Source organism: Lepidochelys kempii, chromosome 3 (assembly GCF_965140265.1).
Source record: "Lepidochelys kempii isolate rLepKem1 chromosome 3, rLepKem1.hap2, whole genome shotgun sequence".
NCBI classification, from domain to species: Eukaryota; Metazoa; Chordata; order Testudines; family Cheloniidae; genus Lepidochelys; species Lepidochelys kempii.
In genome coordinates, this window is record NC_133258.1 from 134745223 (window position 1) to 134761388 (window position 16166).

At 40.1% G+C, this 16166-nt stretch overlaps 1 protein-coding gene across 1 annotated transcript in view; it reads right to left on the reverse strand.

The window, feature by feature from the left end:
- The window catches only part of NID1 (nidogen 1), an 88019-nt gene that overhangs the window by 8293 nt on the left and 63560 nt on the right, over positions 1 to 16166 (reverse strand). The window contains exons 15-19 of the mRNA XM_073338168.1: positions 14583 to 14709; positions 7878 to 8049; positions 5203 to 5360; positions 2828 to 2951; positions 1428 to 1540 (exon numbers count right to left, since the gene is read on the reverse strand). Coding sequence (XP_073194269.1) covers positions 1428 to 1540; positions 2828 to 2951; positions 5203 to 5360; positions 7878 to 8049; positions 14583 to 14709 — 694 coding nt within the window. The remainder of the gene's footprint in view (positions 1 to 1427; positions 1541 to 2827; positions 2952 to 5202; positions 5361 to 7877; positions 8050 to 14582; positions 14710 to 16166) is intronic.

The following is a 16166-nucleotide window of genomic DNA, read 5'->3' on the forward strand; positions in this document are numbered from 1 at the left end:
GGGGAGGAAGTGGAAGAGACAGTATCAGAAGTAGTATATAGACCAAAGATGACGAGGTCACAGAGAAGAAGGTCATTAGTGCCAATGTTTCACTTTAGTGGTGAGGGAGCAGCCAGATTTGAGGAGTCTAAGACAGAGAGAGTTAACTGTATATCTCCATGATTTGAGGGGCAGGGAGTCAGGATAGTATTTAGAGAGGCAAGTTAGATCATGAGATTTTCTTTTTAAAATGGACACAAAAACATGTTTGGAGAGAGAGACAGACCCCCCCCCCCAATGAAACAGAACAGAGAAAGCTGGCCATGAAAAAACGTAAACTCACATTTGCTTAGATGGTTAGCTCTGTGGGGCAAGGACTCTCTCTTTGTTATGTACGTACATTGCCTAACACAGTAGGGCCCCAAGGTGCTACCGTAATACATATAATAAAAAACATTTAACACATTTCTCAATGAAGATATCTATATACTCATCCTTTTTTAATCATGCACTGTGGTAAGTAAGCACCTACATTAAACTACTCAAAATCAATAGCAAAATATCCTTTGAACACAAACTCTGTCACAATCTTGGTCTCAGCTGAAAAGAAAAATCTTACAAATCTAGCATCATTGTAATCCTAAAACATGAACTTTCTGTCGACAGCCAGACTGAATTTGGCCAGAAATAATAAGACTAAACAGTGGCATTAATTCCCAGAGAAACAAAAATTATTATTTCAAGGATATTAATTTCCTCCTCTAAGCCTCTATTGCTCAAGCTAAGTATGAAAAACAAGGGAAATAAAGAATGTTGTTTCTCTGAAAAGAATTACCATTGACCATTACCAATTCCCAAGAGGCTTTTGGGACACGTGAATATTTATGGATATAACTCAAAAGCTTAACATTTACATAGGGCGAGAATGACTTTGCCTATTCTACCACCTACTGCTTCTTTAACTCTTCCTTTTTTAAAAACACAGGATTATTGATCCCAGCAGGAAGACTGAGACACTTCTATAGTTATGAATTTAAAATAAAATGAGGCCTAACTAGTGCCCTTGGGGACAGATAAAACATTCTGTTTAGCTGACTGACAATTGTGTGCGTTATTAAAATGGTGCTTGAACTGGTTGCATAACGTGGACCCCATCTTAAGAGAGAGTGTCTTGTACACGCACTTGCCCCTCCCATTCATGACTGAACAGGCCACCAATTCCCCTCCTATTCATGATTCCGTAACGTTCCTATGGAGGTTATAGCAATTGCTTACATGGACAAAGCTGTATTTTTAGAATCCATTCATGTTAAGAGATGGAAACCATGTGACCAGTCTGCTTTCCACCAACCAACAGCAAGTACTCTGTGGGCCATAGCTTGGGAACTGCTGGATACCTACATTCACTTTCTATAGCTCCCCGAGAAACATAGGGATTTTGTGATTACCTTGTGGGCACTGAGCAAAAGCTGTAGTTATTCCATAAAGACGGGCACGTTTGTGGGGCTGGAAGTTATCGTTCTCTTTTGAAATTGTGCGATCCACAGCTATAACAGCGTCCCTACAGTACACAAAAAGAAAAGTGTAAAGGTGAGCGAGGGCTTTCCCCTAAGATGACCTCAGAAGAAAAATATTGGAAGAGGAAGCACCAGATACTTTTTTACATTTTAACACCCTGCCAACTAGTAATGCTGAATCACACACAGGCAGACCAGAGAGTAGCCAGTATCCCCAAGCATGAAGAACCCCAGGGTCGGATTTGTTTGATACAGAATCCCACTTCTGTTAGGCAACCCAAATATGTCACAGCCCTGATTCTGGGGAGCAGAGGGATCTTCTAGTAGCAGGGCAAAAGTCTTTTTTGGGAGGAAGGAAAAGGTAAACATAGGCCACTCAGTCTGACCGCATCCCTCTAGGGAACAAGTTTATTGGTAATTTAAATACTCTTCTCCCCTACAATATTATTCCTGGCACGGCCACGATGGAACGATCCATTGTTATGGACAATGTTCCACTTCAAGAGAAATCTGACATTCAGAATTAGAAGGGTAGGAGTTCAGCCACTAAGGTGCAGTTGTTGCCTGCTGTCAACAAAAGGCGATGGGCTGGCAGAATGGTGACATTTTCCACTTCCCGTTTTTAAATGGCATTCTGAAGTAATATTTCACAGATATTGGGTTCAACCTTGGAAACTTTTAGTCATGTGAATAGCCCTTACTCCCTGTTACTCCCAGTAGCCCTGTTGAAATCAGTGGAACTATTTGTTCAAGAGTCTTGCAGATACAGTCTTGGTCACATGTTTATATGGATTAAAAACAAACTACTGGTATTTTAAAAACATTTAGTCTGGAATCTCATGTGCAAATTTTAGTAAAGTCAGCCTAGATCATAATGTGGCTTAAATCACCTGCCTACAGCAAACAAAAATAACTGTTGTCAACAGCTAAAATGTTTTCTTCTTCTTATTGACTGAACAGTTACATACTAATAAGGATAAGAAGAGCTTCAAATAATCAATTTCTGTCCTAAACCTCAAAATAAGTGCTGCCATAAGACATATTAAACCACCCCCTCATATTAAACCTATCCCTCTCACGTTCAGCATTAAAAGCATCTTTAGAGAACAAATTATTAAATTGAGAAAACAGTTAACTAGAAACATTAATACATCCAACTCTAAATTTCCACTACGCCCTGCCTCAGCTGATTGCCTGGAGAGAAAAAAAATAAAATCTCTAAGGAAGAATACACTCGCTGCCAAGAGAACAGACGCAGTGAACCTCAGTTTCTACCAGGCAGAAGACCAGACTCAAATACAACTACATAATTTCTTAAACAGATAACCTACCTCCTCCAGTCTGTGTAATATAAATTCTTCCCATAGCTTGTAATACTAAAAGGATACTGGACTCCTTCAAGGATCTTTCGTCGACCAAGTTGATTGGGATTCATACATTCCACCCTCTTGGTGCCTGTACACAATAAAACAATTTAGTCTTTGTATATGACAAACAGTTCTTTTTTGGGGGGAGGGGAGAAAGGGAAGCACAAGGACATAATCAAAAGAGCATGTATAGAGTATAATTTCCTCAAAGTCCTCCTCCCCCCTACCAAATACTTGTCCAGATCATGTCTCCTTATATGCCAAGCACCAAACCTTTTATAAAATGTCTCATTTATTCCTATGTGCCCACTTTGGTAGATCAGTGTTATGCCTGTGGGACTCCATTAGAACGACAGATGAAAGCCCATTCAGGTCCTTGTCTGGATATTCAGTTGGACTGAAAGATTACAGCAGCAGCTGCTGAAGATTGCCAGGGAAAATCTGTGCATATACGACAAATTTTGCTCACAAAGAGTGCGGGGGCCTGGCTGTCCTGAAGATTAAAGGATGATTTATCCACAGAAGATTTACAGCCTGGGGAGCAGCAGTGAAAGTTTCTCCACAGTGCCTCGCCAGTATACTGTGACTCTGAGCTGGGGACAGAGCAATTCTTTGACTCAGAAGACAGCTGAACCTCAATGCCCATTTAATTCTGTGCCTCTCTGCTGGGGCGACTGGAAGAGTGCTATGGTGCCAATATTGCAAAAGGGCAAGCTGGATGATCTGGCTGACTATAGTCTGGTTAGCCTGACATCAATCCTGGGCAAAGATAATGGAAAAGCTGATAATTATTAAAGAATTAAGAAATAAGAATGGGATGAATGTCAGTCAAAACAGTTTAATGGAAAATAGTTCTTGTCAAAGAAATCCAATTTAATTCTTTCATGAAATTACAAGTTTGGTTGATAAAGATAACTGCAAAGATGTAATATACTTAAGACTTTTGTAAGGCACATGACATTCTCATTAAATATACAATATCAATAGAACACACATTAAATAGATTAAGACAGCTAGCTGACAAATCAAAAAAATAGTTGTCAATGGGGAATTGTCATCAAATGGGGGTGTTTCTCGAAGAGTTCCACAGGGTTTGATTCTAGATCTGATGCTATTCAACTTCATCAGAAATCTGGAAGTAAATATAAACTCACAGCTGATAAAATTTGTGGATGACTCAAAGATTTGCCATATGGTAAGGATAGGGCAGTCAAATAGAGCAATATGGTACGATGTGCCCATTCAAACAAAAAGTGTGTTAATTCAGCCAAATGCAAAAGTATATGTCTAGGAACACAGAATTCAGACCATACCTATGGAAAGGGGGCTGTATTCTGGGAAGCAGTGACCCTGAAAAGGACTTAGGGGTCATAGGGGACAAGCAACTGATTGTGAGCTCCTGGTGCAATGCTGTGACAAAACAGCCTAATGCAATCCTTGGATGTATAAACAGGGGAACACTGAGGAGGAGCAGAGAGGCAATTTTGCCTCGGTACACGGCATTGGTGAGATCGACACTGGAATATTGCATACAATTCTGGTGTCCACATTTTAAAAAAGATGTTGAAAAATTGGAGCGGGTGCAGAGAAGAGCCACACACACCAAAAAAAAAAAAAAAAAAAGATTCAAGGGCTGGAGAAAATGTCTTCTACTGAGAGATTTAAAGAGATCAATCTGTTCAGCTTATCAAAAAGATGGAGAGGTAACTTTATTTCAGTGTATAAGTACCTTCACAGGGGAGAAAATACTGGATACTAAAGGAGTCTCTAGTGGAGAAAGACATAACAAGTATCAGTGGCTGGAAGCTAAAATCAGACAAATTCAAATGAGAAATCAGGCACACGTTTTTAATCGTGTAGATGATTAATCACTGGAACAAGCTACCAAGAGAAGTTGTAGATTGTCTATAACTTGTTCCTTCAACTAAAGGCTGGATACCTTTCTGGAAGACATGTTTAAGGTCAAACACAAGTAACTGGGCTCATTCAAGGGGTAACTGGATGAAGTTCTATGGCCCTAGACTCGATGAATCAAGGGCTAAATACGGATTAAAGATATACTTGCTTGTAGCAAACACAAAATAAGTCTACAGCAGACCTAGTGCTTTCTCCTTTCAGAACTAAAATCCTTCAGCTTGTAAACCTACTTTTGGTGAATCAGCAAGAGTTAATAAATAAAACAGTGGATACTCTGGGGTATGACTCTCAAGCCTGAGAAAAAATGAAGTCTAAACAACTCAAAGCATTTGCTCATGAGTCATGCTGGGCATCATTGCACTGGTTACCATGTTTAGCCTGTTATGCATTGTGAATATGAACATTTCAGCACCTCTCTTTACCTGCATCAACCCAACACAGCATTGAGGAGTAGGTGTCAAATGTCAGACCATTTGGTAATCCCAGATCATCTTTAACAAGAATCCTTCTGTTTGTGCCATCCATGTATGAAGTTTCAATTTTAGGAGCATCTCTATTCCAGTCAGTCCAGTAAAGATTTCTGAATAGGAAGAAAAGGAAAAAAGTTAAAATAACTGATCAATCCAAAGTGATTTTTCTTTTTTTTTACATAAAGGAAAACTTTTAAGGAAACAAAAGAGGAAACAGGGAACATTTAGATAGAATGGCAGAAAGCAGCATATTTGACCTTGATAGAAGATACTGAAGTATAGTGAAGTAGCATCACTTTAAAACAAAATTCATTTTCTAGCATTGGGTAGAAGCTCATTTACCAGGTGCCAAACAGAAAAATCCATTTCAACGATACAAAGTCAGTCCAGGTAAAAACAAACCACCTGCCCTGAGGCTGATTAGTGGGAGAATTCAGCACATATGTATGTATTTACTTTAATTCAACATTTTCTTCAGTATAACTTGGAAGAATATTTACCAACAGATCCGAACCAGAGGCAACTTCTCATCAACTAGAGTCAGTTGTCTGAAAAACCTCACGAGACTCAGAGCATTAACTGCCGCTAGTTCAACCTTTCGCCCACCGTTTTATTAATACTTTGGCTACATTCCCTGAAGCTGCCAACTAATACGCCAACCCTGCTGAAGTCAATGAGGTTCCACTCAGGTACTTGGGTCCACCCATGCAAATCTGTTTGCATGATCGGGAGACCCTTTACTTATACAACTTACTGGATATACCACATTTTCCATGAAGAGGAAAATTAGTGGCACTACTCCTTTATTTAGTCTTAAATATCTGCATTTTGAGCTGTCACATACATGCTCCTTTCACCAAAAATCTTGTTCAGTTAACATCTGGAAGGAGGATGACCCTTCCAAAGACTCTCCTTGAGAAATCTAGTCAGGATTCCATGATATATTCCCCAGTTCTCCCTTATGAACATTTCAAATTTTTGTTGCATTGCCTGAGTAGTCCTTGTTCATTACAGAAAGCTGCACTAATTTTGTTTAGCACAACTTCCTAGAAGTTCATGTGACTGGAAAAAAAAACCACAACAAAACAAAAACCTTTCATTCAGTTGTATTGGAAATTAAGTATTTTGAGTGAAATGACTCTTCTTGTTGGCAAACATGTTCCTGGAAAATGGCATTTCGGACAACAGCAGTTTAAGACCCCACGTATAAGAGTATGGAAATCAGTTTGTGCCCAACTTGCATTATCAATAGTTTACGAGTATTTAAATTAAACATAAAAAAATTTTGCATTAAACAGAGGGGCAGAGGGGTCAAGCCTGAGTGGTGCTGCAACCCTATGCATCAGATCACAATGACTTTAGGAGGGAGCTGTGCCCAGCCCTGTGGGACAGGAGCTGCCGGGGCAAGGTGTGTGTGTGGTGGGTGGGCTGACTCTCCAAACCCCCTACCTCTCTTTACTAGGCCTGGATTAGGGCTGTGGTCCCAGGGTGCTGCTACAAGTGGTCGATGCCCTCTTAGCAAAGTGAGAAGGAGGTGGCAGCAGTGGAGAAGGATAAGAAGGATGCTGGCCTATTGCCCCTTCCTTTCTCATGAATTTGGACCCTGGGAGGGTTGCAAAAAAAGGCTTACTTACTACATTGTAATGGGCATTCGTTTTATATCTCTCCTCAAGTCGTATATTGTTTGTTAACGCTGCACACCAGTAATGTGCTGTGAAGGTAATTTGTTATGGAGGTTACTTTTTTATTTTTATTTTTGTATGCTGCTGAGGATTGAGATAGGAATTTTAAACAATGAAAGAAAGAAACAGAGTCCTAAGACAACGCTAGGGAAAAATGTGCTAAACCACGAACAAGATGCTACCATAAAATTCATTGGAATGAGTTGGTGTAATAGAACAAACAGGGACCACTATATAGTGCTCATCCCCTAACACTTGCGACTTGCCTTAGTATTTGTAGTATTCTAAACAGACAACATAATGTGCATAGGACAGTTTAAGAAATACCCCAAATAGTAAGAATGAATCTATTTACTTAAGATAAAACTGGCAGGGGTTTAAAGGTAAGCACTGTAGCTGAAATGTTTCACGGCACAGCTGGATTTTCAAACTTTCGGTAGAGTCTTGGTGTATGTTAATTAGGAGGCTGTCCCAAGCATAACAGTGTCAGAGAAAACACATCATGGGGTGTAGGTGAAGGAGACAGAGAGAATAAATAGGAAAGGTACTTGGATGATGGTCAGGAGTAGATAAAGGCAGAGATGTAGATAGAGAAGGAGTTAATGCAGTTTTTTGAAAGGCAGCAGAGTACTGGAAATATGGCTGCCATTAAGGAAAAAACAATAAGAAAATGCTTATTCTAATCCAATACTTCATTTGCTAATAAAAATGCATTATTATTGTGCCTAGGAAGAAATGCTTCTAATAAGCATTCTGAAAGAAGTTTTTATTTCCAATAAAACACCTAGTAATATATTATTTTATAGGAGGATATTTGGGACTGAGAAAAGGATACTGAAGCTTTATATCAACAGTTGAAGACAGTGTAAAAATGTAGAGGGACTTTCAGGATATATACATAGAATGTTCATTAAAAATAAATGTGTCTATAAAATATATATATACCCTCTCACAGAATCTGTTACTATGGCTCTGGGGTTCACCAGATCAGTGTTAAACAGCACTCGGCGCTGGCTACCATCCAGCCTGGCCACTTCTATTCTATCGAGGTAAGAGTCAGTCCAGAAAACGTTGCGACCGAGATGATCTATTGCTATTCCTTCAGGACTTCCTAAGTCTGGAACAGAACAAAGAAAATAAAACACCAAACAATAAGTTTGTTTCCTAATATAGTTATACTAAACACTTAACGGTTATTCCAGCTTGAGCAGCAATGTTTCCATTAAGTAATTTTCCTAATGCCTGTCCAATCACAATTAAGGCCAACAAACCATTTTATACAGAGTACGTTAACCTGTTACACGAGGAATATAAGTTGTACCTTACAAAATATAAAAATAGTGACTTATTGTTAAGGCATGCACTTCTACAAAGGAGATCTTTAATTGGCACCTGAAAGAGAGCAAATCTAATTGCTAGAGAGAACAACAAAAGTGACTAGTTTATTTCACTATTGATCGTAGAGAAAATTAAAGGACGTGCAGGTAGTTTAGGCTTGATGTCAGTGGGGCTCTTCATAGGCTCAGGGATCAATCCAAACGGCACATCTCACAGGAACTGGGGCCCAGGTCAGTGGCAGTCAAGAACAACATACGGGTTTCCTGTGCTAATCACTAGACACTGCTGCCTCCCATAGAACACAAGCTGAAGTCACGGTTTAAATGTACTATAAATGTTTTGTTAACAATTCAATAGGGTTACACAACTTCTAAGTTGATACTTCCATAGATTTTTTCTGTTAATTTTAAAATACACCAAAAGCCCATGAATCAGCGGAAGGACTCCAATTGATTTTAATGGGCTTTAGATCAGCCCGATGGGCTATTAGGGGAGAATTCCATGTCAGGGATACAGTTCTCAATTAAATTCTGAAGGCTGCTTAGAATAATTTCTATAGAACCCAATAAACTTCTGGTGGTTTCATCCTTACTGAATTTTATAGGACTTTTTCAAAAATGGCTGTAACAAAAACCTACTCAAATTTAGAATTACAAGAATATGCCAAATAATTAGAGCAAAGGGAGGTACATACTCTATTTGAAATTTAGGAAACAAAAAACAAAAATCAAGAAAAAACCCACCACAATTCTTTGTCCCACAACATCCAGCTTTATATTGTGTTGTCAGGACCTGCTCCCTCCAATATGCCAATAACAGAGCTCCATTAGTCTGGAGCATGAAGCTGGCTTAGAAGGGTCAGGTGACTGTGTCCTTTCTGAAGGATGCACAATTCTATCATACTGACGATTTCAAATCTGAGATGCCAATGGACCTACTTAATTTTTTTTTTAATTTATAGTTAGGAGTCACTTCTCACCCTGATAATTACACAAATTCTAACCCAAGGGCTTGTCTACCTACAAAAGTAACTATATCAGTGCACCTAAATTGGTATAGTCCCCTAGTGTGGACACAGTTATACCAGTATAGTTTATTCCCATACTGGAAGTGAACTATACTAGTTTAAGGCACTTTTATTATCTGTATATCTGCCAAGTGGTTCAACTGGGATAATTATTTTTTGTTAAAAAAAAAACAAACAACCAAACAAAAGAACCGAAAACATCACAACTTTATCGGAAGTAGTAATGCTAATACAAAAATAGGTATGTAGTGCTGACTTAAGAAGAAGAATGACTGGCAGGGAAACAAACACTATTGCTCATCAGTATTGAAATTATTCTATCCTTTTGGAAAACAAAATGGTCTTTGCAAAGATCTGGGGCGGGCTTACAAATCTTTAAAGTATGTCAGTACAAAAGGAGAAGAAACAATGCATCATTCTGAAAGCTATAGTTTTGTACTGATTACAATTTAAATACATCATAATATTTAAAAATGTATTCAAGTTTAACAATCAATCTCCAAAGTGCTAAAAGAATTAACCCTAGATGGAATTTAAATTCAAGTCTGTGTTTTGCAGAGGGATTTTGTTTGGAACATATTTTAGTACTGTATGTGCATAGTTTTTCTTGGACAGTTATCTGTTCCAAAAGCAACAGGAAATAGCAGACAATGACCTATTACTCTGGTCCCAGTGATTTCTCACTCAAAATCATAGAAGGAGAAACAAATACTTTAAAAATATAAATAAAAAGGCATATTAAAGTTTCTTGTACTCAGCCAGCACAAAAAATTGCTCTACAGTTTTTAGGACACATAGGTCCACAGAGAAGAACGGGCTGCACACAAACTGAAACTAAATGTAAATACAATCCCATTTCAGACTAATTCCAGAGGTATAAACTCTGAATGAACCAGTAAGGAAAGATTGCATGGGGTTGTTTCAAAAGTGTCATAGTGTCCCTTCATAAAAAGAAAAGAAGTACTTGTGGCATCTTAGAGATGAAGAAATTTATTTGAGCATAAGCTTCGTGGGCTACAGCCCATGTCATCAAATGCATAGAATGGAATATATCGTAAGAAGATAGATATATGCATACAGAGAACATGAAAAAGTGGAGTAAGAGGCTAATTAATTAAGATGAGCTATTATCAGCAAGTGTCTAAATGGGCCATCTTGATTATCACTACAAAAGTTTTTTTCTCCTGCTGATAATAGCTCATCTTAATTAATTAGTCTCTTACTCCACTTTTTCATGTTCTCTGTATGTATATATATATATCTTCTTACTATATGTTCCATTCTATGCATCTGATGAAACTGTAGCCCACAAAAGCTTATGCTCAAATAAATTTGTTAGTCTGTAAGGTGCCACAAGTACTCCTGTTCTTTTTGCGGATACAGATTAACACGGCTGCTACTCTGAAACCTGTCCCTTCATGAAAACCATCTGTCAAGGAAGCTTTCAAATGCAGAACTACACGCCCCATTTCTGAATTTCAAAGAAAGATTAAATGAAATGAATTGAGTTTGTCTATTCATTTTCACATTTATTCATTATTCAGCCATTAAACAAGTCTTGTATTTCTCAACCCAAACTGGATTCCTGGGGAGAAACACTTGGGCAAATCACTAGGTGGGAATTTAAAAAAACCGGACACTGTGATTATCCTAATAAGAGTTATATTGGACCATAATCAGCAGAAGCTACATTGCCTTATCTAGGTATGTAACTTATTTGGGTCACAAATTGTGTGTGTGTGTATGTGTGTACGTGCGCGTGTGCGCATGGGCAAGCACACGTGTGTGCATGTTGGACGAGTGGGAATGACCACCCACTCCAAGACTGAAATCTGCAAAGAACTGATCAAGGTGTACCAAGCAAATGTCAATTAGATTCCTCTCCCACCCCCAAATCATGCTTCTATATCCTTTCATCTCTTGCTGAGGTCAGCAGGCAGTGGGAGCTGCCTCATGTGGGGTGGAGACTCTCTCTCCCATCCCCAGGCACTGAACAGGAGGACTGCCGACTCCGATGGTCTATTAGTCAATTGGTCCGAATAGGAGAGGGTAGTGGGTTAGAGATCTGCTACCAGTGGTTTCCAGGAGTCCTTCCTCCCTGGCACAATTCTATTTTGAGCTGTCAGCCAGGAGATTTAAAGAGGCTGTGTGTGGCCTGAAGTAAATGTCTTTCCTGGCTGGCTAGCCAGAGGGAAACTTGGCCCCTGCTGGCATGTCTAAGGGAATATATTAAGCAGGTTCTGTGCATCTCCTCCCCCACCTCACCAGTCACTCCTAGGGCCATGATTTCAGTACACCAGTACTGGAGTCAGGCTGGACACAGTCCCAGGCTCTGCACACATGTATGGCTTATATGATTTAATATGATTTAAACAACTGCAGCAGAGGGGAAGTTCCCTGTGCGGAGCAGCCCTGCAGCTGCGGAGCTCAGGAAACTTGTAGCCTCGGGAGGCTACGCAGCTGCAGAAGCAGATGAGAGCTGGATGGAGCCCCATACCAAAACATGCCCCTGCAAAGCAAACAAATTCCAATCACAAAAACATGAACAAAGAAATAAATGTTCAATACAAAAACAAACTGCAAACCAAACAAGGGAGCTGCAGCACACGGAAAGGAGATAAAATCAGGAAAACCTCAATGTCTTCTGAAAGATTGGGAATAGTGCCTCTGCAATTTTGAATTTGAATTTTGGCTAGCAATGCACACCATGTAAATGCCCAATTAAACACTTGAGCAAGTAGTCAACACCTTAGTGTTCTGTTTTGATTCCATGATATAATGCATCTGGTGTTTGTACAGAAAATTAAGAACACCACTGCTTTAGCACAATGGTTCTCAAACTTTTGTACTGGTGACCCCTTTCACATAGCAAGACGCTGAGTGCGACTCCCCCCATTATAAATTAAAAACACCTTTTTATATATTTAACATCATTATAAATGCTGGAGGCAAAGCGAGGTTTCGGGTGGAGGCTGACAGCTTGCGACCCCTCCATGTAATAACCTTTCGACCCCCTGAGGGGTCCTGACCCCCAGTTTGAGAACCCCTGTTTTAGCATCACTTCACAAGTACTTGATCTATCACAATCTGCACCAGCAACAAGGGCAACAGAAGGCCTGAATGAGTCTTTAGACACTTTTTGCTTCCATAGCAGACAAAAGACATGGAAGATTACCTGATAACGCAACATTGTTATGACAAACCACCTATGGGCTTGGAGTACTGATCACATATGCTTTCACCCCTTCATGATATAGTATTAAATGGCTCTACAACATACAACACACTGCAAGGAGGAGGGAAGATGTGAAACAAATACAATTCTCATTAAATGAAGTCACAGGTTTTCTGAAAAGTCACTACAATATATACATAATCCATGATCAATAAGAATGATATGGGTCAACATTTCTATTTTATGCTTCCCTCCCCTGCTAACTTATTCACAGACAGGCAAAAACGGCTTTGTTCTGAGGGATCCTTAGAGATAAACAGAATGGAAAGTAGTAGTCCTTCCATCAACCCCTTTGTAGCTGGATGGGCACCGACTCACTATAAGTGTCTAGAATATGTCTTTGAGCTTAGTTCTATCAGAATTGAAAGGGAGTCTTGTGAGCATTTCAGACATTAGGCCCTTAGGAAGCCCAAGGCATGGTTCTACTGTTAGAGGATAGTCACAGGGAACCTATTCCCTTCCCCTAACAGTACCCACTCAGCAGGCAACACAACATGATTGCGTCCACTTCCTGAGCACAAAGCAGGGGAAGACCCATTCCGCTCTGCTTGTGTGAGAACCCTGGAATCAAGTATAATTATAGAAATGGTTTTACATTGTAAAATTATGCATTTAGTAATAATTTTCAATGTTTTAATATTTATTGCTATATAGGTTCTGTTTGTATTTTTGTTAATATTTGCATCAGTTATGGAAGTAGAGAAATGGGAGCTGCCTCCTTAAAGGGTAAAGGCAGCTCCCATTTCTCTACTTCCATAACATGTAAGTGATGGAGTGTGTCCTTGCAAAGACTTGTGAGCAGATTGCTGAGATCTGCATGCAGCTCAAGAGTAGGGAAGACCCAGCCCAGAGGAAGCTCCCTAAACAAAGGATCAGGCAGGGCAAGGTATTATATCCTTTAGGAAACTACAGCCTCATCACTGAAGGTGTGACACTGAAGGTGTGCCCTTGCAGCCCCTACATACCAGCTAGATAGACAATTCTGGGCAGAATGCCCCATGTTCGCATCTTTTGCACAGCTGTATCAGTTGTGCTTGCTGAGCAGTCTAGCACTTGCACCCAGGGAGTACAACCCTTTCCTCTGCCTTATGCAGAGATAATGCCCCCTAAAACCACCACTGTTGTGGGGGTGCAAACTGCCCATCCCTCTACTGCCTCAAGAGTCTTAATTTAGCCCAAACTGGCATTGATCTCGAACAAGTGAATGAAGTACCCTTCAATTCCAATAGAAATAAACCTCAGATGGAGATACTTGTTAAAAAACAGGACAAATGAAAGCAGATACACAGAAAATAAAATTTTAAATGACTACTGTTTTGCTAAATTGACTCCCCTCCCCAAATCTGTTTATAATGACTTAATAGGCACGAGGTTTGTTTTGCTACGTATTGCAGAAGTATGAGCACAGTTTAGCACTGTGACTGCTGAACAATCCATTATACTTCATGATGAAAGTTTGTGGAAAGGTAGTTTATGGTGATATCCAATAGCCCATACCTACTACTACAAACTGCTGGGGACCTGTCCTAACTCTTGTGATGGCAGGCCCATTAGAAATGCTTACTTCATCCTTCAAATCCCTCCTGCTGAGAGGCCTACAAAAAAACTCAACAATAGTTAAGTAGGTGGTGTGAGGGGAGTGCTGTTCATTACCCAGATCATAATCATCTCCCTGTTACCTTGTGCTCCCCTCAACATGTTCGATGTATTCACCTGTTGTCACTTGCCTTATACATAGATTGTAAGTTCTTTGGGGCAGGGACTGTGTTTTTGTTCAGTTTGTACAGTGCCTAGCACAATGGTGCTGGAGCCACTAGGTGCTTCCGCAATACACGTAAGAATAAAATAGACAGGTTTTTTAAATATAAAGATTTTTAAAACCTAAGATTATCCAATCACTTTGATTTCTGCCAATTTGATCTTCCTTTAAACAATCTAGCCTTGCAGCAGTCAGAGTAAGGCCATTGGCTGGTCAGTGCAGGTTGGTGTATGCAAGTCTTTACACTCCCTGCTGGAAATGAATCTATCAAGCAGAAACTAATATTGCTACCTGCTTTGATGATGGTTGTTGGCTCTCCACCATGCAAACTGGCTCTACTGATGGAAGGGCCACTGATCTCCGTCCAGTAAACCATCTTGTCCATGCAGTCATACGCAACTCCAATAACAACGCTGTCCTGTAAGTCAACAAGTGAATAATTACAGCCTCATACTAAATAACAGTTCTAAAGCTAGAAAGAATGGCTTAGGGGGTCTAAGCATCAGGCTCTACGCAGGGCCAGAGTTAAGAATAAGGGCCCAGCAGGCAAACGAACAGAGGGGCCCTGATGGGGGTCAGGTCATGGAGGAGAGCTATAGAGGCAGGTGGAAGGTGGGTGGCCAGGAGGAGCAGAGTTACAGCTGTTGGAGAAGTAGTTAGTGCAAGTGAGAAGCTGCTGCACCCCCACCCCCACTGCAGTCTGGCCAGAGGATACCCTCTTCACTCATCTAAAAAAGGAAATAATTGTGATTCCCTCCATCTCATGACAGTCATCCTGACAATTATCTTTGCAGTAGCCCACAAAACTTTTAATCGAAACTCCTTTAATTAATCAGGCCTTTAATTAATCATTTCCAATTCTGTTACATACACAGAGACCTACTGAGAGTTAGTGCTGAATTTTGTGGATAGTTCCAATAGCCTCCTTTGCAATGACTGATGCAGTCTCTTTGCCTTTTACTTATTTTCTCCTTTTCCTCCTTCGCCATTTTATTTTTCTTTCAAGAATCCTCATATTTCCCTCCACACTTTTCAGTGTTTTTCCTTCAGATTAATTTTTCCTCATCTCCCTCTTTCCCACATTCTTTCATGAGTACCTCTTTCCTGTCACTCTTTGTTTTTCTCTCATCTTCCTCCTTACTCTTTCCTTAACTTCTCTTTTCTTTCTAACTGTCCCATCTTTCTTTCCTTCCATTACCTTAAATTTTCTCCCTTCTGTCATGTCCAGTACCTACTCACACCCATCACACACTCTGCCACTAGATTCTAGAACACCCAGCCACCAATATACTCATTCACCCAACCACATTTCATCCACCCATCATTCACACCTTCTCTCCCCAACATACCTATGCACCCACTTCTCCCTGGATGTAACCACCCCCACCACCATCACCCCTGTCCATCATGCACCCACACTGTACTGTGGGTGCCTCCCACACGCCCATGCGCCAACTCCTCACCCTGTCTACTAGACACATACACACCATGAATCCATTCCTCACTCATTCAAGTGCTAGGGCCCTCTAGTGGTGTCCCCACAATCTACTCTCCCAATGCTGGGGCTCTCAGGCAGCTCTTATACAGAGTCTGTTCTCTTCCTCCTGTACCCTACATTCCTTTAATGTGTGGTATGCAACGTTTAGTTGCTGCCTGCCACTAACCCACACACCCTAGGTGGCTGCATTTCATTGGTGCTTGTGCATGCAGTTTGTGAACCGCTTTGTATGCCTGGTACTATATTGAAATATAATTTATTAAATTAAAACTGTTAAATTAAATTAAATTATTTTTTTTAATACATGAACTATTCTTATTTAAAATGAACTACAACATTTCCTCTTCCTGAGAAAGTCAGTGGACAATCAGAAAAGA